A 26,372-nucleotide genomic window follows, 5' to 3' on the forward strand; every position below is an offset into this window, starting at 1 on the left:
GTCTTCCATATTCCCCAGCTACACTCTTTATTTTATTTAGAAATTGCAACCCCTAATTTCAGTTACACCAATCTCCAAAAACATACTCTCAGGTCACCGTTGAGGTTTTCCGTATGGAGTCTAAAATGTGCCAATAGTTTTTAGACTTCAATTATAACTATTCTTTTTAATTGATAGTTAAAAAAAAACAAACAACAAATTCAGTTATAAATGTTTCAATTTTTTCATATTTTAAAGTGGAATCGCAGACGTAAACGTAAAGATTTTTTTAGATTCTGTTTTTCCACTGAGTGAATAAATTCACAAGTTTTAGTATCAATTGATTATAATCAAATTGGCTGGGAAAGTTCATTCGTCACGCAAAACAAATACAAAAAATAAATCACTTTTTTCCCCAGAGCTTTCAACCGTGACTCACTCTCTCTTCAAAGCTCCAGAAGAAGCTATTAAATGGACCTTGTGTTAGGATTTTGGTCAAATTATATTGAAACACTGTAAATGTCCATATTTATTCTGGTGGCACACTCTAGACTCCATAGATTTGAAACTCAACCAGTTGATTTTTTTAAAAAAACAAACAAAAAAAAAAAACCAAAAACACCAACAGCGAACTGGGAAGCCATTTTGGGATTTAAGCGTGCGAGAACACACGAGTGAGCGCATCTCTTAACTTATCAAACAATCAGGAATTATTTCCCAGGAGGCCCCTGAAAGACCCCCCAGTTTAACATTATGAAGCTCAGTGACACTTAACGTAACTCTTACAATGCTGTTGTCAAGCTAGTACGGAGTCAAAGCAGCCATCCTATGATTAATAGCAGTAATAGCAATAATTAGTGAGAAGAAGAATCAAAATGTACAAGTGAACGTGAGACCTCAACACTTTGTGGCTTGGAACAGGTGCAACAAAAGGGAGTTAGGACCGCTGCAAGTGAGGGGGAACTGTCTTTTGATAAAAAAAGCGAGGCTAACGTGTTCCATACAGCGGGGGGGGGGGGGGGGGGGGGGGGCTGTACTTGTCTTAAAGGTGTATGTACATAATACAGAAAACTGTTCCAAAAAACTAGACCAAATTATCACAGCTGGCTCAGTGTTCCAATCCTTTTATTTCAACCTGCTCGTGGGGGGGGAGGTTTAAAAAAACAAACAAAAAAAAAACAAAAAAAAAAAAATGAAAATAAAAGTTCAGTGCATTGCAGAAACTTACAGACAGAAGTACCTGTAGAGTGAATGGAAACAAACTCAATGAACAGGCCAATCGGTAACAGCGAACCCATTGCCAGTTTCTAAAAATGAACTCGTATTCTATCCACACAGCAGCAGCAGAGCAAGAGAGCAGGATACGACTAGCCGCGATGACACCCAAAAGGTTGGTTTTATTCTATTTTTTTTTGTTGTTGTTGTTGTTTTGTTTTGTCATTTTTCCTTTCCTTCAACTTTCCCCATCTTAAATTATGCATCTAGCTTCAGGGAAATGTGTGGATCAAAGTACAGACATTTGCTTTTTTTTTTCTTTTTTTTTCCTGTGTGCGTGTGTGTGTGTGTGTGTGTGTGTGTGTGTGTGTGCGTGTGTGTGAGACATTAACAGCCATCATCCACCACCCACACCCCCCACCGCTTCCCCACCCCCTCTACTGCTCGCTGTACACGACGAAGCCAGGTCATAGATTCAGTCTAGTTCACTCGACCCTGCCTCCGTTCCCCCGTGGCACGCCCACGGACAGTCGGGGTCCGCCGCGGCGTTACATCACTTCCTCACTAGCGACGTGCTTCCTGTCTGCACAGGCACAGTTCTTTTTTTCTTGTCTTGTTTTTTTTAATGCTTGCGAGTTAAGCTGCGCAGTAGTTTTACATTGAATATCGAGTAGCTCAAGAGATTTTCTACCTAGCAAGGTTCAGTGTAGTAGGGTGCTGATGGTTGATGGAGTGGGGGGGGGTGGGGGGGGTTAGACTGGGGAGGGCGGAGAAGGGGTAGGAGAAGGTCAGGGGGGTTTAAGATGGTGATGGAGATGAGGATGATGGTGGACATGGAGGTTTTCTGATGGTGGGGTTGATTCATTCAGTTTTGCTGCGCTTCACGGCTCCGGGAAGTTTCTCTTGCAACCTGTGGGAGAAAACAAAAACGTATATATATATATATATACACACATATATATATGTTTCATTATATTCATCAAAAACAATAACGGCACAGAACAATTAACCGTCCAACGAAGCTAAATGGTGACCTGGGTACCTGCAGGAAGTCTGTGTAAAACTAGCAAAGTGTAGAAAAGTCTGGACAGACCATTTCCTGTGGATATTTTAGGAACACACTTCTATCTCCGGATTATGATTTTCTTTTAATTTCACCATCATACGTACGTTTTAATAGTCCAGGCAGCCTTTGTAATAAATACATAAATAAAGATATAAACTTCTAAAATAAGCCTTAAATTTAGTTGTTCTTACACCCCCCCCCCTCACCAGGTTGGGAACCACTGACCTAGAACTCGATAAGTTTGACTTACTTGGCGATTGTGGTGTTGACTTGAGTGCGTGCCAGGTCGATGTACTGGTCAATCTGGGTCTGGAGGGAGAAAGGATGAGAAGGTGAGCGCGTCCGTCTGGGAAAAGAATTACCACCACTAGCCATTCGGCCAATGTACAACCTAATGAAAGTGGCGCGCGTTGGACTCTCGCCAATGGCGTCGCCTGTTGGGGCCGGACTGGTTGAAGGACCTCAGAGTAAGGCGGAGCGTGAGATCAGCCGCAGTGCGGACACAGGAAACTGTCGAGTGAGAGCCGAGCCTGGAGGCAAGGCTCTTGATTTACAGGTCGATCTACATTCCGACGGGTTTGCCTCGTGGCAACGCGCCGTACGAACATACCCCCGGGCTTTAAAAAAAAAAAAAAAAAAAAAAGGAACGGGGTGAGGAGCTCAGACGATCCGGAAAGAGCTTGGGAGTGAAACCACTGCTCTGTCACGCAGAGTTGGGGATATATGGGCATACGGGAGCGTCGCTATGGAGGCATCATGGGCACGTCCAACTGCGGGACGAGGCCAGAACACGCAGCTCCTTCTGGGAGTCAAGCGTGGATCACAACGGATTCTCTGACAAAGCTGCTACAAGAAACCTAACTTTGGGAGGAACCGTAAATAAACGGTGACGCCGGGCTTCATGAAGTTTCCTATCGGTCAAACAGTTGGTGAGTATAACGCCCTAAACTCATCAAGGTTCCCATTTCGCCTGACGTGCGTCAACATGATGGGCCCTAACAGTGGAGTGACTTCAGCCGGGCACTGGACAGCAACAAGGGGTGGGGGGTGGGGGGGGTGGAGAAAGCCTTCAGTGTCTGATGAGGACTGGAGTCATGCAGTGAGCTCACCGCTGAGGGGTATGTTCGCGAACGACTTAGGTCATCGCTGCTGTCGGGGGGAGGGTCTTATTCATCATGAGCTGGGGACAGGGGGGGGTCACACTCTCACCTTGTTCTTCTCGTAGACCGGAGGCACGGCGAAGAGGAGGATGTCAGCTGGAGGACACGAGAGAGAGAGAGAGGGCGGTGTTAAGAGAGACGGCCACATGCTGACCGGACATTGAAACGTGTAACTATGCCTATTAACTCAAACCATAGGCCGCACATAAAGATGGCCGACGCGTCTCCACTTCCTCCCACGGTACAAAAGTGAAGCCAAAATACATTTGGTGACCCTGTTTTTAATAGCATCAAATGACTCATTAAAACCAAACTTATCGGGAAAAACACCGTTGTGATAAGAAGTGCCTGAAAATGACAGAAACCATCTCTGGGGGAAAATGTATTTGGCAACATCACGGAGGGGGCGGGGCTTACGGCCTATACTGCAGCCAGCCACCAGGGGGCGATTGAGATCTTTTGGCTTCACTTTCGGGGGAGCGGTCATGTCGTCCATCTTTATAATTCAAATAAAAAGCTGGAGGACAAAAAAAATGAATAAAATGATGAACTAAATAAAAAAAAACACGTAAATGTCGGTAACTAATCAGGAAATAAATAAATACGTACATTCCTACAAATATACAGTTATTTCTGCATTCATTGAATTATGGATTTACGGTGACTGCATTTATATTTTATATGTTAGCTTTTGCATGCTTTATAGATTTGACTGTATTTCATTGTGGTTTGTAGTTGGAGATGAATACGACATTATCTCAGTCCTCCATCTGTGACACTAATAAATAAATATAGATAAATACAGAAATTAAGGCCACATTTCGAATTCTTTTGTTACAGAAGACATGAAGACCAATTTCATCATGATGCGTTATTTGGTCGGTTAGAATAAATGTATGTTCATCCATGTCCAGGTCCACTGTAGACAACTGGAAGGGCCTTGAGTCTCCACAATGGGTTGTTATAGTTGCAACCTTGGCCCACTGCTCGTATTCGTAGGCAGGTTTCCAGTACAGCCAGTGTCAGACTCTTATGTGTGGAAATGGTTGTTTATATAGAAATGTTACCATCACTTCAATCAGGAGTTCTCATGGGGGCTCAAGAGAGAAAGTAGAGAGTTTACAGTGAAGGCCCGGCAAACTGCGAGGATGCTGTTGAAATGTACCGCTCATCATTCACAAGGACATTTTCAATGGGAGCCTTTCACCGCTGCCAAAAACGGACACAATCCACTTCTTCCTGGAGCGCGGTGAATGTGAACGTGGCACGACTCTCGGTCGCCCACGGTGCTTACCCAGAATGAGAATGGTGATTCCGTTGAATACGGCTCCGACGTAGGTGAACAGCCACATGACCACGGCCAGCTGGTGAGAGCAAGACAAGAAAACACAAAGAAGCCCACGAGGGGGAGGGGGGGGGGCAACTGTGAGAAGTCTCTGAGAAGCAAAATTGTACAAATTTTGAAACTACAATAACATCCAGATTTTTGTTTTGTTTTTAAAGAAACAAAAGCTCCCTTTCTCCGGGTTCGGTGACTGTGCAGTTGTGACGTCACAACCTTATGGAAGTCCTGACGGCTCGTTTAAAGGATTTAATTTAATTTCTGAATAGGGGTCCTTTAAATGTTTTCCCGGCTGTGTTTTTTTTTTATACCCATTTGTACTTGTTTAAGTCATCAGTAGCGGAATGTAACTAAGCACATGTACTCAAATGCTGTACTTAAGTACAACTTTGAGGTACTTGTACTTTACTTGGGTATTTCAATGTCATGCTACTTAATACTTCTAACTCCACTACATTTCAGAATAAAAGATTCTACTTTTTACTGCACTACATTTATCTGATGGCTATACTTACTTGTGACTTTTCAGACACTAAGCATAAATGTGACGGGGAACGGGGATCATTGTAATCCTGTTTACATTGTGTTTTTAGTGAGTGGTCTTTATAGAAGCTTCTAGCTTCCTACGTCTCCTGCACAAGCTTCTGTTCAGTTTAAAACTCACGCATCTCTGAGTATACGTAGGTACAAGTGGGCCTGTATGTATGGGAATGTCTTTGCCGACATAACATCTTGGACATGCGAGTGATTGTTTGGTTATCACATCGCAGCCCACGCCTCCTTTCACCTACAACAACCAAACCACAAGCTGCTGGTGTAACTAACTGAATTAGCACATTACCCTGATGCAATGCCAGGCCTCCTTTTGTCTATCAAATGTTTTTTATTCTCCACATAATTATCATAACCGCTGGGTTTATTTTAACTATACTAATCAGATTGTGATTTCCCCCTAGTGAGGAGTTACTACTGTACCAATCAGAGTTATAAAAAGGCCGCACCCAGGAGACGAGTCTTTCTGGGACAGAGTGGGACGTTATAAGCCGGCGAAACGATTCAAACTCGGGGTGACGGTGGACGGCGGGCGGAGGGCCGGAGCTGCTCACCTTCAGGGAGTCCACGAGGTCCTCGACCAGGAAGAGGCGGCTCATCTGCTTCAGGGCTCGGTTGATGTAGGTCAGACTGGCGTCCACGTGCTTGCGGAAGGTCTCCGGGGGGATGCTGACATCCTTATCTATCAGCGCTCTGCAGAGAGGGGGGAGGAGGAAGAGGAGGAGGAGGAGGAGGGGAAGGTGAGCACAAAATGAGGCTTGGTGTCTGGGCTGAAAAGTGCTGCAGGAAAACACGTAGAAGCAGCCTGTGGTGGAAAGCTTTGGGGGGGGGGGGGGGGGGGGGGGGGGGGGCGGGCAAATAAGAATCTTCACACCACGCAGCACAAACGGACCATAATAATCTGCGTGGGGCTCATAGGGCTGTTGGCTCAATGATTACTGGAGCCGGTCTCGATAGCGCTTGCTTCAGCGAGTGCTCTTGGGGAAATCTTGGCAGGATGTTTGGAAACTGAAGTGGTTTCAAAACAGAGAACTGAACAAACCTCTCACTTTTCCTATTTGGACTGGACCTAAAAAAAATAAAAATAAAAAGGGGGCAGGTGCCGTCGCAAATGATCTGAAGACTGCCTTTAAGTAGAAATCTAAGAACTTGGCAAACCCCTGGCGTTTCCACGACACCCCGGTTTTATTTAATCATTTGTTAGTGTTGGCCACAGCTTTTCTTTGGGACTGCCGTTACCTTAGTAACCATTTAGTCGAGAATCTACAGTAAATATTCACTTGTTGAACAGTGTTCGTTAGTTGCAGCCCTAACTGGAGAACGTCACGCATCAATTTCCATTTTCGCCTTTTCTGAATGATTCACTTTGGAGGCTTAATGAGCTACCAAGGGGGAGGATTTAGCCCCCCCCCCCCGGGCCCGGGCTCAGGCTCCGCCATAAAAGTTGTTCTATAAATAAAAGCAGAGGAGGCCGAGGTTACGGCGGGGCAATGTCACGCCTGACCTCTAACATTCGGAGACTTGGTAGTCTGGTAGCTGCGTGTGGTGTGAACGGGTTATGCGGGGCAGTGGTTTAAAACGTGCGGGCCATGGCTCAGTGCACTGCAATGAGTTTCATTTGTGCGCCTTATATTATTCCGTACAGGCAGGGTAGGATATTAAATCTTTCCGCGGGGGGGATATTTGGTTCTGGACTACAGCAAAACATCGTAACGTGCATCACGTAGCAACTTGGCTGGCATTGCGAGTATTCCTGTCACTTCAGCTGCCATCGGCCAAGACGCCGAGTCCAGTTTCCGTCGTTCTGTCACTTTTTTTGGTGCCATATCAACACTTCAAGTCCGATCAGCTGAAGAAACGCTCTAAATAAGGATTAAGATGTCAAATCAAAAAAAAATGTCAGAGCAAAAGCAGCTAATATAGAATTTCATAAAAATTTCTAGAGAGGGTTTGCCGTTACTTGAAGGGATGCCCGTCGCTGGACTTCTGCACGGCCTGGACGACAGACTTGTAGATGCGGAAGGTGATGGTGACGCAGAGCAGGGCCAGCAGCAGGTAGGAGGCCACGCTGATGACGCTGAAGGCCGCCAGCGACAGCAGCAGCAGCATGGACAGGCCGAACACCAAGCCCGACTTCTTGGGGTCTCGCCAATGCACCAGATCCTTCACTGCAGGAGAAGCGGAGACAAGGGGGTTAGACAGGCGGTGGCGGTCTGCTCAGAACTGGCCTACAATGGAATATCATGATATGACGTTGGAATAAAACTACATGAGAATAGTCTAGAAGCCCGAAATGATCTGAAAAAACGACCTCCATCTCGAAAGCATTTGATGGTATTCGACGGAGAAATTCAGTTTTAGAGGATTTTTCATCCAGTTACAAACTCTAAAAGAGATGATTATAGTAAATTCAGAAATTCAATTAAGTCAAAGTCACAAATAATAGCCAGAACAAACGAATAAAAAAGGCCGGTCGCTAATAAAAGCTGCGTAATTACGGCAACTGGAAATAATTAGTGGGGGGAAAAGACAGTGTATCCGAGCGGCGAGTACGTCGCGACCTCTGTTGTTGTACTGGTGGACAAGTATTAGTACACAACAACATACAACTAGTGAACACGGAGCCAGTAGTGACATTTACTTTGGCGGCTCGTTTTTAACGGTAAATGTGAAGGTTTCTTACACACTTTTACAAAGCAGCTCCAAATAAAGGCCTTGATCTCTCTGCAGCTGAGGTAAATAAAGGCCCTGGCCACTTGGTATTTCCAGGCATTGAACACCAGTACAAGTGATGTGGATTTCCTGCAGTAATACTGATATTGGCCTTCTGAAACTTGTAAGCCAGGCCTGGCAAAAAAAACAAACCCCCCCCCCAGCTAACCAAAACTCCTACTCTGCAACTTTGGCCCAATAAAACACGAGTATGCGCCATAAATCTCCTTTGGGCACCTGCAGCTGAGAACAACTGAGGGGGGGGGGGGGGCGCATTGCACTGTAGATGCCCGCTTCATGTTTGTATGCATGTCCTGTGAGGAGTCGTGCATGCAGAAGCGATAGCCTCCTATACAAGGTGGTTATGTAATGCTGGAATGGGGGCTGGCACTCTCAAGCTGCCCCCCCCCCATCACCCCCCACCCCTCTGTGTGGGGAGAAAAAAAGGGGGTATTTAAAAAAAGCCTTGTGTAAGTGGTGGAGAAAACCACGTGGGCTGATGCCCCGGGGACGGTTCAGGCCTCAGTGCTCCAGCTAGTTTTAATGGGAACACACGTTATATTAGGACCTTCTCACACACACACACACATATATCGCAGAAGGCTGAGAAAAACGATACAGCAAACATTGTTTTTGTTTTTTTTTGTCTTAGACTCAGATTCCCAATCCAAAAAGAAGACCTGCGTGAGTCACATATTATGCCAAGTGAGCCTTTATCGGCCCTACTTTGTCTTTAAGCCTCTGGCCAGAGGGAATTTGAATTCCTTTAGATGGTTTTCATGTTCCTGACTGTGAGCCGGGACTTTAAAAGCACAGAGTAAGTCGAACGCCTTTCAATACGGACACCGCAACTGACAACAGCCTCAGGTCCGTGCACACGAGGTCTCACACACACACACACACACACACACACACACACACACACACACACACACATTCCTTGTCGCAGATATGTCGCGAAAGGGAACATCCTCGACCTGCTTCTCAGGGACATTAAAACTCCCAACAACGCTTGAATTGAGGGCCGCATTCCTTTATGACAAAACAAAACAACAAAATAGCCATAGTAGAACAACAAGAAAGAAAAAAAAAAACCTTCATGAAACTCAACATGCAAGTTACTCCTGTGTAGTACAGATACACTGCTCCACTGAAGAGACTGGCGTCGGTTAGGAGGCCATGGTGCAAATATTTGTCTTGAATAAACTGAGAGAGCTAGCTTGGGGGGGGCTACCGTGACCTCGACACCACCTGTTCTGCTGTTTGAAGACATCTGGCTGCTCTGCGCTTTCTTACACTCCACACTTTGGGTCGGGCGATAGTCCGGCTGAACCCCAATCTCTTGACACGCCACAATACATGGCAACAACAAATACAAACAATCATTTAGTGCAGCACCAGAGTAAATATGGGCAAACATCATGACTCCTTGGTGAAACCCTTTTCTAGTTTTTTTTTTTTTTTTACGTATGTTTTGCAAACACTACGAGGTTAAATATGTGGATAAACTGGAGGAGAAATTCTGCTTTAGATATCGAACCGATTTGTCGGACTTCCTTTGATGTTAATCCGGCGGTTTCTGTTTATTCGTGAGCCGTGAGTCGACAGCTGAACCTGTTTACAAGAATTTGAGAGAATGAGCGGCGGCGGCAGCACTGCTGTGGGGCTCAGACACAAACAGAGAGAGAGAGAGAGCTCTATTGTTCAGCCCACAATGAGACCGTGTGGAAAACCTCATAACTCCAGCGCAGTGCAGCTTTTCATGCGAGTGGGTTGACGGGATTCGGGTACAAGTGGACTCATGAATCAGGATCTTCAGAAGTGATTTGGCGACTGCGACTGCGCCCGCGGCCCGGCTGGAGACGAAGCCGACTCCCCAGGAGATGCCATGTTTTCATCCGGCGGCAATGATGAACGGGGTTTCCTCAGCCCGCACCGCAAGGGTGTGTGTGTGTGTGTGTGTGTGCGTGCGCGCACGTCCCCCCCAGCGTGCTCTGCTGCCGGTACCCACGGGGAGGCAGCCGGAGCTCGGCAGGCCGTCGCTCATTATCTCCCTCTCCCTGTTTCTATGTCTCTCGCCCTCGCTCTACTCTGCTGAGGCGCGGTGGCCTGCTTTCGCGGTGCACTGCTGTTTAAGCTGCGCGCACACACACACACACACACACACACACACACACACGACGGGTTGGTACACAAGATTCAGTGCAGGATGCTTCAGATGCAACTACTGTAAGCTGCAAAAGCATAACAATAGATTTTGTTATGCATTAATTGGTTGGGGGGTTTTTTGCCACTAGGGGCGACGGAACAAGCTGGAAACCCACCACTGACATATTATTGATGTGGTCAACATGCTAGCCAACAACTGCCTTTTCACGCGTCCAGCAGACACGGAGCGGCGTTGGCATTCATTTCCAGTCCTGGCGGTGGCGAAAGTCCGACCCTCGCTCTCCTTTTAGCTCGGGTCTGGTCGCCACCAACTCCCGAGACGCACATCCCGCTGCTAAAAGCTCCGGTCGCCGTCTCTAGCGGTGCTGGGCTGGAAAACCAACATAATGACGGGCAGCCACGATGCATTACGAGCAGCGTGAATACCGACTGGGCTGCTTGATTTAAACTAGTCTTTGAAGCCGCGGCGACGAGCCTGGTATCGCTACCCCACAAGAGACACGCAGAGAATCACTTTTGGCTATGACGGACGACTGTGACAGAATTTATTTTGGGGGGGGGGGGGGGAGGTTATTTGACCAATAAACTTGGTGCGGCAATGCAGCAAATGGCGAGCATATTCAGCACAACGACAGGCACACCAATTGAAAAACGAATTCACCTAGCCAAATGTACCCCGCCTGATGACCTACTGAGTTGTGGAGCAGCACTGCAGAGAAGCACTAAAATAGCACACGCTCATGGCTGGAAGAGGAGGGGGGGGATTCAACAAACACAGGCTCCCCTGCAGAACTTCCTCATCAACACCGAGTCATTAATACAATAATGAATTGGGAAACAATACCGTTGCTATGTGCTCTGCTAACAAGCTTCACAGTTAACACGATGGCTTTAAAATGACGCGAACCTGACTGACATTTCCTTTTGCACACTTTCCTTTGGTTTCTGGTTGCTACAGAACCAGCACTGTGTTCTCTGGGTGGGGGGTGGCAACTCTCGGATAACGTATTCAAAACGTGTAGACGTAGCACTGAATGTGTTAGGATTACTGTCTGCATACCAGCCTCTGTGCATATGTGTGTGGAATGGAGATCATGTTTGCAGAGAAAGGGGGGGGGGGGGTGGTACTGCAGAACTGGCTGTTCTAACTCCTGAAAATAACACCTTCCAGTACTTTACCCTTGCTCTGGCCATCCATTAATGAAGTGTATACACAATAACCCACCACAGTAAGCTGTGCATACATGGAAGCAGGCTGGTCACACCTGGCTGAAGAGGGGAGGATTGGAAAAGTGAGGGCCGAAAGACCTGACGGCACACAAATTCCCCAACACGTCATCCCGCCTGAAACGCGAGTACGAATTACGACACGGAAATACTTATGCAATTCATTTCACATCACTTTCTCTTTTTTTTTTTTTTTTGTACCCTGCCTCGTCATCGTGTCATGGTCTTCACCCAGTGTGCGGTGGAAAGTTGCATCAAGGCAGAAACCCGACGCTGGGGGGGGGATTGACTGTACCCCGTGACTTCCAAGGCACATGCAAGCCAACACTTGGGCACCATATTTAAACCACCGCCCCCTCTCTCTGTGGATGGACCGCTGCCCAGCTGGAAAGGTCGGAGGGCAGGAGAGAAGGCCGTCAAAACGGAGCGGGGGATCACTGGACCGTGGGCAGCCTTGGAGCCCATATAGCACATTACACTGCGGTTTGGCTCCTATAATCTGTAACAACTGCCCCTCTGACTTTCTGGACAAACATTTTTTGTGTTTTATGTATCCCAACTACTCGACAAAATCTCCTCAAACATGTGACCTGAGGTGGGCAATATGGTAACACAATTTAGCATTGCGTGTAAGCCCGAAGGCGGTTTCCCGGGACATTAAGGAGGTGCGTTTCTCCCAGGGGATCAGGCGTTTAGAACACCTGCCCCAACTGCTTAACTGCTTCTCGGCATTTGACGTGCGCTTTCACGCTGTAATAATGTGCAACTATGGGTTGTGTCAGAGCATGCCAGAGGAAAGGTGCTCATGAGCAACTGAATCAACAAAATGAGTGAATTCTCCAACAGAGCTGAATTTATTTAAACTGCGAGTGGTTTGGATTGAAAAGGCCATAACGAGCGACGTAGAAACATTTAACCCGTTGTCTGTCACCTGAACGATAAAAACATTTCATTTCGCCAACTCAAAGTCCTTGTCTCACAAAAACAGTTCTTTTTCGAGGGTAGGTATTATATGGGTACAGGGTAATATTGGTATTGCTGCATACGTTGGACGAGCCGTAACAAGAAACGGAAGTACAGTACTGAACTGAGGAGAGAAGACCGGCTTCGGCTTGGCCAGGGGCACCAACAAAGACAAAGCTGGCAACTTTGGGGGTTTCCTTTTGATTTTTTCAAAACCTCTTGTTTGGCACACCTACTTTACGTAATTGTTTTTCTTGCCATAAAGCCTATGCATACATGTATATGATAAGTAAAAACAAAAACAACTTTTTGAAGAGGAGCAGGCAGTTACAAAGTGCAAGTGAGAAAGGGGGTCCTGTTGAGGTGACTGCATGAAGTTAGCAGGCCTACTGCCCAGAAGGAAGAGGTGTTACCTGATAAGTGGGTTAGTATTGCTGTCAAGACATGCTCAGCAAGGTGATAGGCTTCAGCCACCCATTCGTCGATGGCCTCTACCTCTTTGGAATACGTGCTGTCGAACACACGGTTGCTTTGGGAACATGGAGGATTAGGGACTGAGGTAATGGAAGACTGCTGTATAGATGTGGCATTGGGGTTAGCTTTGTCCTGGTCAGGAACCTCTGACTGGAGAGACGCCATCTCCTCCTCCTGACTGCTGCCCAGCTCTTTGAGAGCACTGATAGTAAGCTGCTCTTGTTCAAGATCCATCACCATGGTTGGGGTGGGATGGGGAGGAGGCAAACCAGTTTTGCAGACGTCTTTCTTGGAGGGAACACCTTGGTGCGTGTCGTCAGGTTCTTCATCCTGCCTCGATTTCAGGCACTCTCGCATGAACTCCACAAAGCTGTCTGTCGGCTCAGAAAGCGGGTTGTTCTGGTCAATGACTTCTGGGTTGCTTGTTGTGTCGGATGCATGGTGAGCTGCTCTGGTGTCTTGCTGGATGTTTGAGCCAATGTTCCGTGCTGGGGGGGAATCGCCATTTGCAACGTTATCTGTAACAATGTCAGTGGCTATTTTCTTATTGAAATCTTGCTCATTAATGCTGCTAATTATCTCACTTTGGAAAGCGGAATAGGGGTCTTGGGGGTATTCTCTTAGAGATGGCTGACCAACTGGCTTGGGGAAGGCTTCGTCATCATTTGCCGAAGTGAAATCATCTAGATTTTGACTGACCTCTGGAACGTCCTTTTGTGCAGTGCTTGCATGTCGTGTTTCAACATGGACTTGAGAAGGATCAGAGAGAAACCGCTCCTTAGCATTGTTTAGCCCTTTGTCGTCAATGTCATCCAAGGGAGAGGACGCATCATAATCATAATCAAATGATTGTCTGTCATATATATCATCTTGCATGAAGCTTGTTTTAGAAAGGGAAGCCGTCTCCATGTAAGCCTCTTTGGCAGCTGTGTTGCTCTTTTCGTCCACTTTGGATTGGGTGTAAGGAGTTGGTTCCATGAACGCAAGATCAGTCTTGCAAGGTTTGACAAGGATATCTTGTGCTTCATCTGACCACTCGTCGTCATTGTCGGGGAAGTCCACCTCTTCATTTGTTACTATGAAAGGGGAGGGTTCATCATTTACTTTATTGGAGGTGGTCTGGGATTTTTCAGATTGCGTTTGGGATAAATCAGTTGTGGCGTCTTTCGAATCAGTTTGACTGGGTAGGGCCTCAGGTTTTGATGCAGATTCCTGATGGACTGTCTCAGGAAGTGTTTTGAGTATCTTGTGTTGGGGAGAGTATTCGGTATCAGAGTCAACAGGGGAGGATGGAGGAGAGTAGCCCTCCATGAATTCAGTTTCTAAGGGGCGTGTCTTGGGCGATTCATTTTTACTGTCGTCTGGCCCTGGTTCTGGGGTTTTTGGAGCCTCTCTGGCTGGGTCTTTTACAACCTCATAATCCTCATCTTCCTCTGCCTCGAGCTCCATTTCCATCTCCTCTTCACTGTAATTTGGCTCATCAGTCTCAATAACATTAATTGTTGGAACCTGCATTAGCTTCCTCTCAGACTTTGGTGGAGGAGTCACCGTTTCCTCAGTGGGAAGACTGGGAGCGGCAGAAGCAGGGATAGTGGTAGGATCATTTGAAACTGCTGGATCGGATGATGTAGGAGGAACAGTGACACCATCTTCAATGACAGTATCATCGGACTCTCCTGAGCTGTCCGCTTCACTTGCCTCTGGGGGCTCTAGATCTCCGGTCCAAGTGGCCTTCTTGTCGTCTGAAACATTCTGTTTAGCATCCGTGCCAACTGGTGGGAAGGCAGGAGCTGGGGAGCCAAAGCCTGCAAGAGGTGCGGGTGAAGCAGGAGGCACTGAATCCAGATTTGATGGAGCCGGGACACCTGATTTTTCCTGCTGATCCCACATGTAGGCTGTTGGCAAAAAACTAAGGTCAAACTCAGGCTCCTCCTCAACACTTGGCTGCCTCTGTGCTTCACTGTGCTCGTCATTCAGTTTTGGAGCTTCGACAGGAGAATCCATGAAAGCATCAGGGACACCGGCAAAGGCGGCAGGAGCATCAGGGGTATCTATGTCAGCCTCCTTTGATGCAACATTGTCTGAAGTCAGGGTGCCTTTAATTAAATCTACAGCATCGAAGTCTGGCACAGGAGGTAAATGAGCCTTCATCCACTCTTCTGTTTCTTCAAACTCATTCACTTGTCTTAAATCCCCAAGTACTTCAAAGGGGGATTCTGGTGACTCTTGCTCAGCAGAGCCTCCCCTTTTCTGGACAGTTGGCGTAGTTTTCTCAGTGGGAGATTTTGGGGTCTCAGTGGGAGATTTCTCATGGTGGCGGTCTCTGAAGTGAGAGAAGCCGCCGTCGCTTCTAAAATCAGGTTCTTTCTTTTTGGCGGCAAGAGCTTCCAGTGCCTTTATTCGCTCCGAAACTGGAGATGTCTTTATCGGTGAATCCGGTTGTTCATCTGGCGGCCCGGCTTCACTCCCGTATTTACCAGGGGTGAAAGAGCCAGGTTGGGAAGGAAAGCGAAGGGATGTCGCTACACCTTCGCAGGGCTTGTCAGAGCCCAAGACCACTCTTTTGTCTGCATCACCATGCATGAAGAACGGCAGCAAAGAGGAAAAAGGAGGGGGTCATATAAATCACAGTCACTTAACTCCCATGCACTTCTAATATTACACAGCGAGGCCTTAATGTTGCAGCCCAAGCATTCATGCAATTGCATCATGGAAATGTAAGGCGGATTCATATAATGGATCGGATCTTCTCTCTTTGCGTGCTGCTCTTAACTACTCCACAAAGTTGCCATCAGGCAGCACTCAGTATGGCAACTTGAATGATCCGAATGATCAAATGAAGCAGCAAAAGAAATAAAACCTCACTCACTGATAGACTTAAAACATTGTGTGTGGCCACGGTGACTGCATGTCAGTTGCAGTTTGTATAGCAAGTGTATATGACTCGCTGTACACTTGCAGGCTTGAAAGCAGTTTCTTTTTGATCGTATTTGCTTGATTGCTTGTTGGTGAACAGTATACAGTTTCTCTGAGAATATTTCATCAATAAAATCAGAGAGTCAACTCAAACATACGACAAGTCAACTCTCCCCTCAGTTTCATGTAATCTGACCTTTGACTTAAGCCCCAAGTACTTTTTGGTTATGTGCGTATGAGAGCCGCTAGTGGTGACTATGTAAGACACCTTCACCGGGGATGCTATATCACAACACATTCTTCGTAGAAAGACTGACCAAACGACATCTCCCCAGTGCGCCGGTGCTTTGGCAAGTCACGATAAACGAATCATTACCTACTGAAAACCCTCTGATGCGACAGATATGGACTACAGATCTTCTACCCGACAAAGTATGAGGCTGTTTTGTTGTGTAAAGCTTCATGTGACTTGGAAGTTTGGCTATTTTCAAATGTAATTTTTTTTTTTTTCTAAAGAAATGTATTTGTGCCAATAGGCTTGGGTGTCCACTAATGTACCCCTACTCTCCCTACAGATCTCAATTGCTGTTTTCAATTACAAAACACCGGCGACAAGTTTTGACCTAGCCAACAAGCTACATAGCAAAGATGGAAAACTGATTTAGTAATTAGCCAGGTGCACAATGTTCCTCAATAACATTTTGCTTCCCCAGCAGTACTTTGAACTAAAACATGGTCAACTTGGCACATGTTGGGTCCCCCAATTTCAGTTTTAAAAAGCATTTAAGCATTGAATTAGCTGCACGTAAACACAAGTCTATCGAGAGTTCACTGGCTGTTCATTAAAGAGGTAAACCATCAGGGAGGCCAATAAAATTGTCAGCCCTGTCATGTAATTCTAATCATAACAGTTCTGCCTAGAAAATGCAAATTAGACAGGCGGCTGATGAGAACAATTTCTTGCAAATATTTTTCAAACACAATAGAAAAGAAAAGAATAAATCTCAAATATGTCTCAAACACTCCTTCATTCTACTTCATTCATTGTCATGGTCGGTTACTTGCTCCATAATTAGTCATTCTTAAATGCCCATTATGACATCAAAATTATGTAACGTTCCGATACTGAAATGCTGAAAAATATGCCAAGCGTTAGATAATACTGCTGTCCCCGTGTAGTTAATCAGGTCATTTCAACGCCACCACTTCCTCAGCCACACAGCTGAGGAGGCTTTTACAGTCACTATGATGGCAGGGCCCCTCTCCAAAGCCATGTGGCCCCTAGCTATCCTGGAGGCCACAGAGTTCCAAAGACGTTCGAGGCAACTGTTCCAACAATCCCGTGATCCCTTCCAGCACCAATGATCTCCCATGTCATTTCCAACACCCGACATCAAGCCATCACGACAGGGGAAGTGGCAGCTATATTAGGAAATGAACCTCAGCGGCCCAGCTCAACCTATGCACGCCAACCTCCATCGTGGTTGAACTTTTACCCAGCAAGCACTCTTTAAAAAAAAGAAAATAAAAAAGGTATTTCAAGATCAATCAGCTCTGTCCTACTTCAAGTGAACCTTGAATGTTAGCTGTGTTGTCAGCATGATCCATGACCCCACCCCTCCCCCCCTGCCACTGTATAGACACAGACTTTTCCACTGATGCCCAGCTGACTGGTCCACTTTGTCTTGGCTAGGACGGTCATCACCCCTGCGCCACAATACAACGCCTTGTTCAAACTAGGCCACATAAACAGACTTTCCATCTTGCCAGCAGTGTTGTAGTCCTTTGGCTCTGTACTAGTAAACAAATTTCAAAACAACTAGTGCTGAACATCCACGGATGTTAGACAGAGCCAGCTACTTGATTAGAACCTAGTTTTCCAGGGGGACTAATTCAGAAGTGGCTTTATGAACATGGCACAGACAAAGCTGTCAACAACTTGTTTCTAATAGGCCACTAGTCATGTACCATCTGCCAAATGAGACCTCAGTGGCCTTCCACGGGTGATTTATGTAATCTGAATCTCTGCAGTAACTGGAGTTGAGTGATTGTGTATGTGGGTATCAAAAATATATATTTGTTAGCATTGGCAAAAACCTCTTTCTACCCTGAATGTGAAATGTCATTCCTGACCTTGAGGAGCAGCATGTGTGACAAAAATAATATCAACTCAAGGTCCGCCTACGAGTTTCATCACTCCATCTCATAGTCTTTGGTCATGTCAACATCGGTTATGTGATAACATGTGGTTGTATATTGGGGGGGGGGGGGGGTCATAAGCCTTGTCTCTTGGTTCAAAGACACTCAGAAAAAGGCAGTAAGTGGACCTTGAGCTGGGATTATTGTTTCACAAATGCTCTTCAAATAACATTTACCACAATGGCACTTTTAAAAGAGCACCCAGGAACTAGTCTAGCTCGGTCTTCCTCACTAATTTTCCTTCAACAATGAATTTAGTTAGAATCCCCAGGCATTGATTTACTGACAAAACACTGTAATGCATAAGCCAAGTCAGATATTGCTTGCCGAGAAGCAGATGAGTCAGTAAGAGTTCGAATTCCACAGGGTGCAGTCACGCCCTGTCATTCCTCACTTAGAGTGAATAGGTTGGATGCCTGTGACATAAGCGTGTAATGGTAACGTGTGACTGGGAATACTTTGTGGCTCATGTTATCATCTACCCATTTAACAAACACTACTTTGTGCACGGTATTGGCTACCATTTGTTCGCTGTCCGCACACAGTGTGGGCCTGCAACACTGGTAAAAATCATAGCACAAAAAGAATCTGAAAATAAAGAAGCAAAACTGGTCAAAGAAAACCTAATTTTTAATGCTTAAGCAAGGATGTGAAACATGCAAAGTCTACGAAGCCATAAGCAGATAGTGGGGTGGAGGGCGAGGGAGCAGCCGCAGGCAATGGCGGGCCCAGGCTGCTGGGCGGTGGATGATACCTCCAGTGCCACTCATCCTCCGGGGCCTGGTTGCTACTTGGGGCTGTGTGTGTGTGTGTGTGTGTGTGTGGGGGGGCTTGGATACTAGGGCAGCAGGAAGATAGGACCAACCCTCTGGGACGCCAACTGATCCAATTTTAGGTTTCTGCTCTTGTGCGCACAATGTGAACTTGAACTTCTCTGCTTTCTTAAAATAAGGTGGCAATCTTGGGATTATCTTGAACCTACAGCGAGCGCTGCTGACCTAAATAATCGCTCGCTAGCAGGCGGTAAAGACTGACACGGATCAGATTGCTAGCAGCTGCGGGGGTGAGGTTTTACGGATCTAATTCTCGGTGTCTGTAGAGATCCTGGAGAAAAGGCGAGAACAAGCAGCAGTGAATTCTGAAAGGACTGCTGTTGATTCGTGCTAGTTACTGCTGGTGATTTGTGCCAATTTGATCTATCACCTCAAAGGAAACGGGGGGAACATTTTTCTAAATGTACCACGTGTGGAAATATCTGTGTAGGCTGTTGGTTGAGCTCAGATTATGCGCAGATTCGCAGCCCTAACAATAAGCTAACAATGAAATCTGTCAATAGGTCGAGAAGGCTATTTATGGCACGAGCTAGAAAAGGTTTCATCTCAAGTTGCAGCGGGGGGTTGGTGGTGGTGAAGAATTACAATTAGTGTAGCGACTGACGGTCAGCAGTGCTGGGAACAGATGGAATACCGTGACATGGTTTGCAGGAGGAGGGGCGGGCAAAGGCCGAGATCGAGCTGGGAGAGGAGCTGGGGTTAGGACTGGGAGTTCGCTATGTTGTCGGTTCTTTGCAAGTTCGTTCTATTTTTGTTGCGAGCAGGAGAGGGGCACTAGAAAGAGGGATGAAGTAAAAGCAGTACAGCAGCAGGCCAGCGAGAGAGTACAGAACAGAGGTGGGGGGGAGGGGGGCAGGCGAGAGAGCAGGCGAGCATCGTAAGAGAACCATACACTTGCCTTGAGGAGACTGAATGAGAGATACAGGCGAAGAGGAAAGAAAGGAATCTGGAAAAATAAAAAGGACAGAAGAATGGTCATCCTAGAAGAAAGGAACTCCTAACCACGGCACCAAGTAAAGGCATTCAAATCAAGAGAAAACAAGGAGTTAACTTATCCAGCCTTAACAACTCTACATGCTACACAAACTACTTCAAATTAAAAAAGGACCAGGAAATACAAATGTTCACAGAGATGCCCCCATGCATATGCTCTCATTGTTTACTTTAGGAAACCTAGAACTTTAACACATGCACTTATACTTGCTATGTAGGCAGGACCAAGACAGTTTACTCAACAGACAAAAAGCACTTTTCAGCACTTTGCTTTAGCGTTGCTATGAGCAATCAGAAGGGCTTCCCACAAAGTAACTACAACCGAAAGACAAGCCTTTCTTCTTTAGTACGATAGACACCAGCAGGATTTCATGCGCACTACATGGGGGTGGGTTTTTTTTTTGGTCATGGTTTGGTCTAGGGTTCTTCCAACGTTTTGTTGTTTGGTCCCTTTCCTGTTTCAACATGACAATGCCTCCGTGTACAAAGCTGGCCCCATAAAAGACGCCCTTTCCCCAGCTTGGCGTGGAAGAACTTGACTGGCCCCGCACAGAGCCCAGACCTTCACCCCGTCCAACAACCTTTGGGGTTAACTGGAATTGGACTGCGAGCCAGACCTTAAATCGCCCAACACCGGTGTTGGGACCGCTCTTGTGTCTGAATGGCCGGGTTCCAACATCTGGTGGAGAGCCTGAAACCAGAAGAGTGGGGGCTGGACTGTTAGGTCCCCTATGTTTTTGGACAAAGTAGTGTAACTTTGCAACCATTTCTGTAGAAGATTTTAGGACATTACATCTTGCATTATGAACGCAGCCTCCATCGAGGTGAGGAGCGGAAGTCATTAGGAGTCCACACCTCCTCCTTTGTTATCGGGTTGGAAGTGCCAGGAGAGAAATATCTTGACTCATGGGTAAGAACTGAAGATGTGCAAGTTTCAGGTTCACTTGAAAAAAAAAAAAAAAGAAAGAAAAAAGGGAGGTGCAGCATCTCCCTTCAGTTCAGCTCAAATGTGTGTGTACAGGCTGGGCAGGTTGGGGTTGGTGTGCCCTCGCGGGACAGCATTCCTTCTCTCGGATTCATGCGGCTGTTAGCCTCTTGTCACACCACACCTTCACTTTTTAACAAAAGGGCAAGCTCAAAGTCTTAGCAGAGTCTCGCAGAGTTAAGAGGGCTGCAAGAAGGTAATCGCCGCGCAAAAAACATAGATATGAACTATGACAGTATTACAAAAACATGCTTAAATGTCGTGGTTCGACAAAAACCATGGCGTCAAAGCATTTGAAATCACAAACACTTTCACTGTTGACAAACACAACAAGTTATAGGTCACAATGATAATAAAAAATATAAAGTGTGTAAATTATGGGAATAGGTCTTTTCATTAAAATGTGAAGCTGTGAAAACAAAACAAAAGCACACCCACATACAGATCTAAAGCAGGACTGCATATGACTTGAGTGCATGTGACAGGGTTTTAAACACAGCGGAGGGGGGTGGGGGGTGGGGTGGAAACAAAGCTAAATGTATGAAGGAGAACTGACAGAACTGATTGAATATTAAATTTAATTTAAAAGCTGCATTAAGTTATTTTCGGGGGGAAGGCAGCAGACAAGCTTATAAAAAGATGTTCCGACACACGTGTCAGCAAACGGGTTTTACAATCCCAGAAGACGTGGAGCAATGTTAGCATCCCAAATGGTGGAGTGTTTCTGCCCACCGTGAGTCCAATATCCGTTCTCCTTTAAGCTCTGCAGTCTACCAGCGCCTGAGGAATAAAAATATCCGTCTCTTTTAGCGGCTGGATGTGCCACTTTCTTCGGCGGTTCTTTTTGTCCTTTGTCCTGCTGCTCGGTGCTGGACAGGTGGTCAGTTTACCAGAGCTTTTTTTTTTTTTTTTTTTTTATAGCTGGAAATAAGGCTCAGGAGATCGGAGGTTTGTGGGTCATACAACCAAAACAATGAGCTAAAAGAGGCTGAAATTCAATTTCACATCGCCACTTGATCTATTGTTAATATAGAAAATGTCCACTTGTAGAAATGATCATTTAGGGTTAGACTGCCCTCAGTAAACATTCCAAATACTACAGTTCTTCTGGGTTAAATCTGTCAATGGCAGACAGGAGCTGGAAGGCAGACCTCTGACTTTCTTATCATCGCTCATCTCTTAGTGGATGTGATGGTGCAGGGCGGGTCTACTGCCGTGTCCACCGTCCGCTGCAGCTAGCTATCCTGTGCTGTCCACCCCCGAGGGCTATCTGATCTGCCTCTGTGACCTCAGTGATATGGTCCGCTCCAGCGGGGAGTGGAGGGAGGGAGGGAGGAGGGTTGTCTTGGCAAGACAAGTGCAGAGAGAGAGAAAGAGAGAGAGAGAGAAAGGGGGGGGGGGCTGAAAGAACTCTGTGTTCCTTTGAAGCTTTGCTTGTGTGCTTTACTTTTCAAATGGTTTACAGTCAGCGCCCATCTTGACCGGCGAATCAGAAGCACGTTTCAATTCAAAACACGAGCTCCTTCAAACAACACTGATGAGAATTGATACGGGAGCAAAAAAAGAAAAAAACAAACCTATTCTTTTCACGAAGGTTTAGGAAGGAAATGTGCGTTAATCACGACTGCTGTGCGTCACTCAAGTTTGGCCCACTGCTATTACAGTAATTTGAGTTTTGTGAACTCATCAAAACGATAGAAAGTTATGTAAAACCTATTTTTTTCCCCCTCGACATTTTCTTCAGCGAAAGGTGGGGTTTGATGCCTCCAGTGATATGAAAAGGTTACTTTAAACATTCCTGTGGTGAAATATGAGCACAGATACAACAGGGAACTGCAGCTGTCACACAGTGAGCTGAGGATTATTGCACCTGGCGGGGTTGCTGCAACAATCTGAGGTGCTAAAGTGCTTTTCACAAACAAAAAAACAACAAGATTACACGTAATGCAGCGATACCAATACTCCGAGGCTAACCCCACCCCCCCGCCCGAAGATCTGATGCAACGCGCTTTGAGAAATGAGGTCCTCGTTTTGAAGTGTGCCACTTCCTTTGTGACTAGTGCCACCCGTCAGCATGCCAGTCAAGTGGAATGGGGCCCGGCCACAGACTAGAAGGTGGAAAGGCGGCCCGATGTGACGTCCACGGGCTGAAAGATGAACCTAGCGTGGATTACTACGAAAAAATACTACGATGGAAAACTGTCTTTTTTAAAAAGAGAGCTATCGACAGATTATTTCCAATTGCTTCGACTTCACTGTTTCCTGACCAACATTAAAAAGACACTGCAATTACAAATCAGCACTTCCTGTAGATGTTTCAAATTACCGAGAAAGGGGAGAGGATGCCATTAAAGCCACAAGTTTTATTGACTGATTACTTAATGAAATATGCATCTCTGTTGGGAGGCTTTTTCATAAAACATATAAGTATAAAACCGGGGAAACAACAGTAAGTAAACAACAGCCGCCATTTGAGAATTTTCGGGGGGATTCATATTTCCTAACCAGTCATTTTTTACTAATACATTACATTTTCATCCTGCAGTTACGTCATGCCAAAGCAACACAGTAAACCTTTTCAAACCTGTCTGCCTCAAAAAATATGTACTAAAAAAAATCCTCCTTTAGTTGGTTTTATTTTCAGTGAACAGAAGTGAATGTGCTACAATACAGATATTTATATTGTAGAAAAGTTGCAAAAAAGAGACATCTGTTGCCAACCTCACCAAATATGTTAAGGTAGGTCACGTCTAAAAGAAAGAAACCCCCCCCCCAGCATCTTTCCATATGATGTGTATGCAGAGGAGGGCCCAAAGCCAGTATTTTTGAGGTGACTCAGCAGTGCTGTAATGACTAAGGTTTGTTATCTGCCGCGGAATGATCACTGGGAGGTCGGTCAGGGCTCCAGGACCACCATTTATTTTCACAGCCGAGTTTTCTGGAGCTCTGCCTGCGAAATTGTTATTATTAGTCCAGGCACACAAAGACTAGCTCGAACAGAAGCCTCGGAAAAAGCTGTGTTTGCCACCTCCACCACCACCACAGAGCTACACAAAACTACCCTCTGCATGTAATTATCAGCATCATCATCATCATCATCCGGCGCAGAAATTCCCAAACAAATTTTCTGGGACAGCGTGGAGCCACCCGTAATTGTGGATTAATAGGCTAGATTATACCGGGGTCGTTTTTAAATTGTACTGTGCATCACCTGATTGTACGCATGGAAAGAATCGTGGTCCTAAATGGTTCCTTGTGAGAAGCTTTTCTTTTGTGCCCCAGTAGATTTCATTTTTGCTTTCCTCTCCTTTAGTGATAGCAGCTTCCAAGACCATAATCCAGTGAGGCGTCACGTGCCACACCCTGCCACATCCAGTTGACGCCCATGACCACATGTGCCATAACGCCTCATAGAGCCTACAACCCATCTGATTAACAGAACACGGCTTTGAAGGATTTTCAAATGGCTCACATGTAAGCTTTTTTGAGCCCCAAATCAGAAAGCTTAACACAAACACACACATACTGATAGTGAAGCTGCCACTCCCTCCTACACAATAACCTGCCAATAAAGGCCTGGCAGACAACACTGGTCCCTGTGTTTTAATTAGGCTCGTCTGGACTGTGCAACCTGAAAATGTCAAAAAAAAAGAAAGAAAAAAACAGAGTGCAAAACTGGAGGTGGTGACAGTTAGTAGACATGAAATGAATGACAGTGCTGATGTTTTGTTCTGGGACTCTTACCCGACACACACACATTAAAAAAAAAAAAAAGGGGCAATGCGCCTTTAAGAGGTCCTCCTTCGCTGGCAGTTGCCCAGTAACAATGCATCTGCAGTGCAGAGCATCGCAACATTTAGCATCGATAACGCTTTGTCACCCCAAACCTCCCTGTAGAAAAACACCCGTGTTTTGTTTATCATTTAACAACAACAACAACAACAACAACAACAAAAAAAAGGCACCCGACTCGCAGAACGATGACGTGAGACTGCGTTAAAAGTCAGCGGGACACATATTTCACTTCGGCTAGCATCAAATGTAACAAGCAGCACGTATATTTTTTTTTAATACGTTTTTTTTTTTATTTTTCATACGAATTGAACCCGCCAACCACGCAGCCTCCTTGCGACAACGTTATAACAACGCTGCTAATTCCGTGTTTCGCTGCATAGAGGACCATTTCGGCTGTCCGAAGGCACCGTTTAGTTAAATGTCTTGTCTCATGGTCGACACCGGCTAACGTTATAGGTTGTGCTTCCGCCTATTACCGGGGCGACTTCAAGCTAGCAGATTCAGAAATGACGTTTTGTGTAAAGTTATCGCCATAACAGGCAGCGGCGTGCGCCGGGGCCAGGCCGAGGCTACATCGGACATGATTGGTGGCCGTGTGTCCGGGCATGTTCACCACCACAGGTGTTTCCAATTATATCTGAAACACCCGTAACAACCACGCACAGGCTAACAACAGGCAATATAAAAGACAAGGGTTTATACATTACAGTGGCTACAGTGCTAATTTGAATTATTGCGTCATGGACTTGACGTAAACCGATGAAAGCGTCAATATGCCTGCGAATAAACACGAAACACACGGTTTAATAGTATTTAATGGTAAAACATTAACGTGGAACATTTGGCTAGCTCATTTAACGTCGGGCGATTTCTTACCGGACATCTTTGATTCTTTGGCAGCAGAATTCTGTCCATCGGCAAACCCTTGCGACGATGATATCTGGGCGGACTGAGTCATTGGATCCATTTTGCTGTAGTTTCAAAACTGCACAAAGGCGGTGAAATGTCTGTCGTCTCGGTTTAAAATCGTCTTGTGCTGTCCTTTGGAGGTGTTTACGTCGTCTGACTTTCCTCAAATTTCCCCAAGAGCGGGACTCGGATCCGCACCTTAACGCAACGTCCGAGCACTGAGAGGTTGACAGAGATGGAGGGAAACAAGGCGGACTATGGAGGGAGGAGGGAGGAGGGAGGGGGGGGTATGTCGGGTGAGATACGTTCAAGGTATCCGCTCAGGCTCCTACACCCGATCTCCAACCTGACGGACTGCGCTTGTCTCCTGCGTTTACGTACAATAACAGAAAACCATCAAATGACTATAGTTGCCACCACTCGTTGATTTGTCCTCCGTTGTGCCTGCCTTTTGAAAATAATACATTCCAGCAACTCCTGTGTCGGCAACAATCCCACCGTGCCAGACAAAAAGTGTCGTTCTGTTGTGAAGTTCAAACGCGCTGTGGAAATATTCGACTGCACTTGAAGGCAGCGGGAGGAATATTCCTGAACACAGACACCATGTCATACCTGCTCTGAACAAAAGTGGGATTTTGTATTTCGGCCATTAGCCGTTATATCATTAGGAGGGTGCATTTGTATGTATTTGAAGTAAACGACATCCAGACCCCAAATATTTCCAATACATCATTTGGTAATTATGGTTTAAACGCGTCAAACGAATGTGTTGTTTGAGCTGTTTGTAACAAAGCCAGCTATTCCACATTGATAAAATAGCTTTGAATATTGATGAAGACGCAGTGACCTCACGGTTACATTACAATTTCGTACAATTCCAAAC

The 26,372-nt window shown here is 46.0% G+C and overlaps 1 protein-coding gene across 3 annotated transcripts; it reads right to left on the reverse strand.

Moving 5' to 3' along the window:
* Window positions 1-1,087: 1,087 nt before the first annotated feature.
* rtn3 (reticulon 3) lies at window positions 1,088-25,680 on the reverse strand. Of its 3 annotated transcripts, XM_070929470.1 has the most exons (9): window positions 25,457-25,680; window positions 19,706-19,753; window positions 12,799-15,426; window positions 7,275-7,482; window positions 5,869-6,007; window positions 4,715-4,784; window positions 3,470-3,516; window positions 2,511-2,569; window positions 1,088-2,104 (listed from the first exon to the last, which is right to left on the reverse strand). In XM_070929470.1, exons 1-9 carry the CDS (start codon window positions 25,545-25,547, stop codon window positions 2,056-2,058), a joined length of 3,339 nt encoding a protein of 1,112 aa, XP_070785571.1. In that variant the 5' UTR covers window positions 25,548-25,680; the 3' UTR covers window positions 1,088-2,055. The 3 variants fall into 3 exon arrangements, with proteins under 3 accessions (XP_070785571.1, XP_070785572.1, XP_070785573.1); XM_070929471.1 differs by lacking the exon at window positions 12,799-15,426; XM_070929472.1 differs by lacking the exons at window positions 12,799-15,426; window positions 19,706-19,753.
* Between the last annotated feature and the right edge of the window lie 692 nt (window positions 25,681-26,372).

This window comes from Enoplosus armatus, chromosome 23, assembly GCF_043641665.1.
Source record: "Enoplosus armatus isolate fEnoArm2 chromosome 23, fEnoArm2.hap1, whole genome shotgun sequence".
In the NCBI taxonomy this organism is placed as follows: Eukaryota; Metazoa; Chordata; class Actinopteri; order Centrarchiformes; family Enoplosidae; genus Enoplosus; species Enoplosus armatus.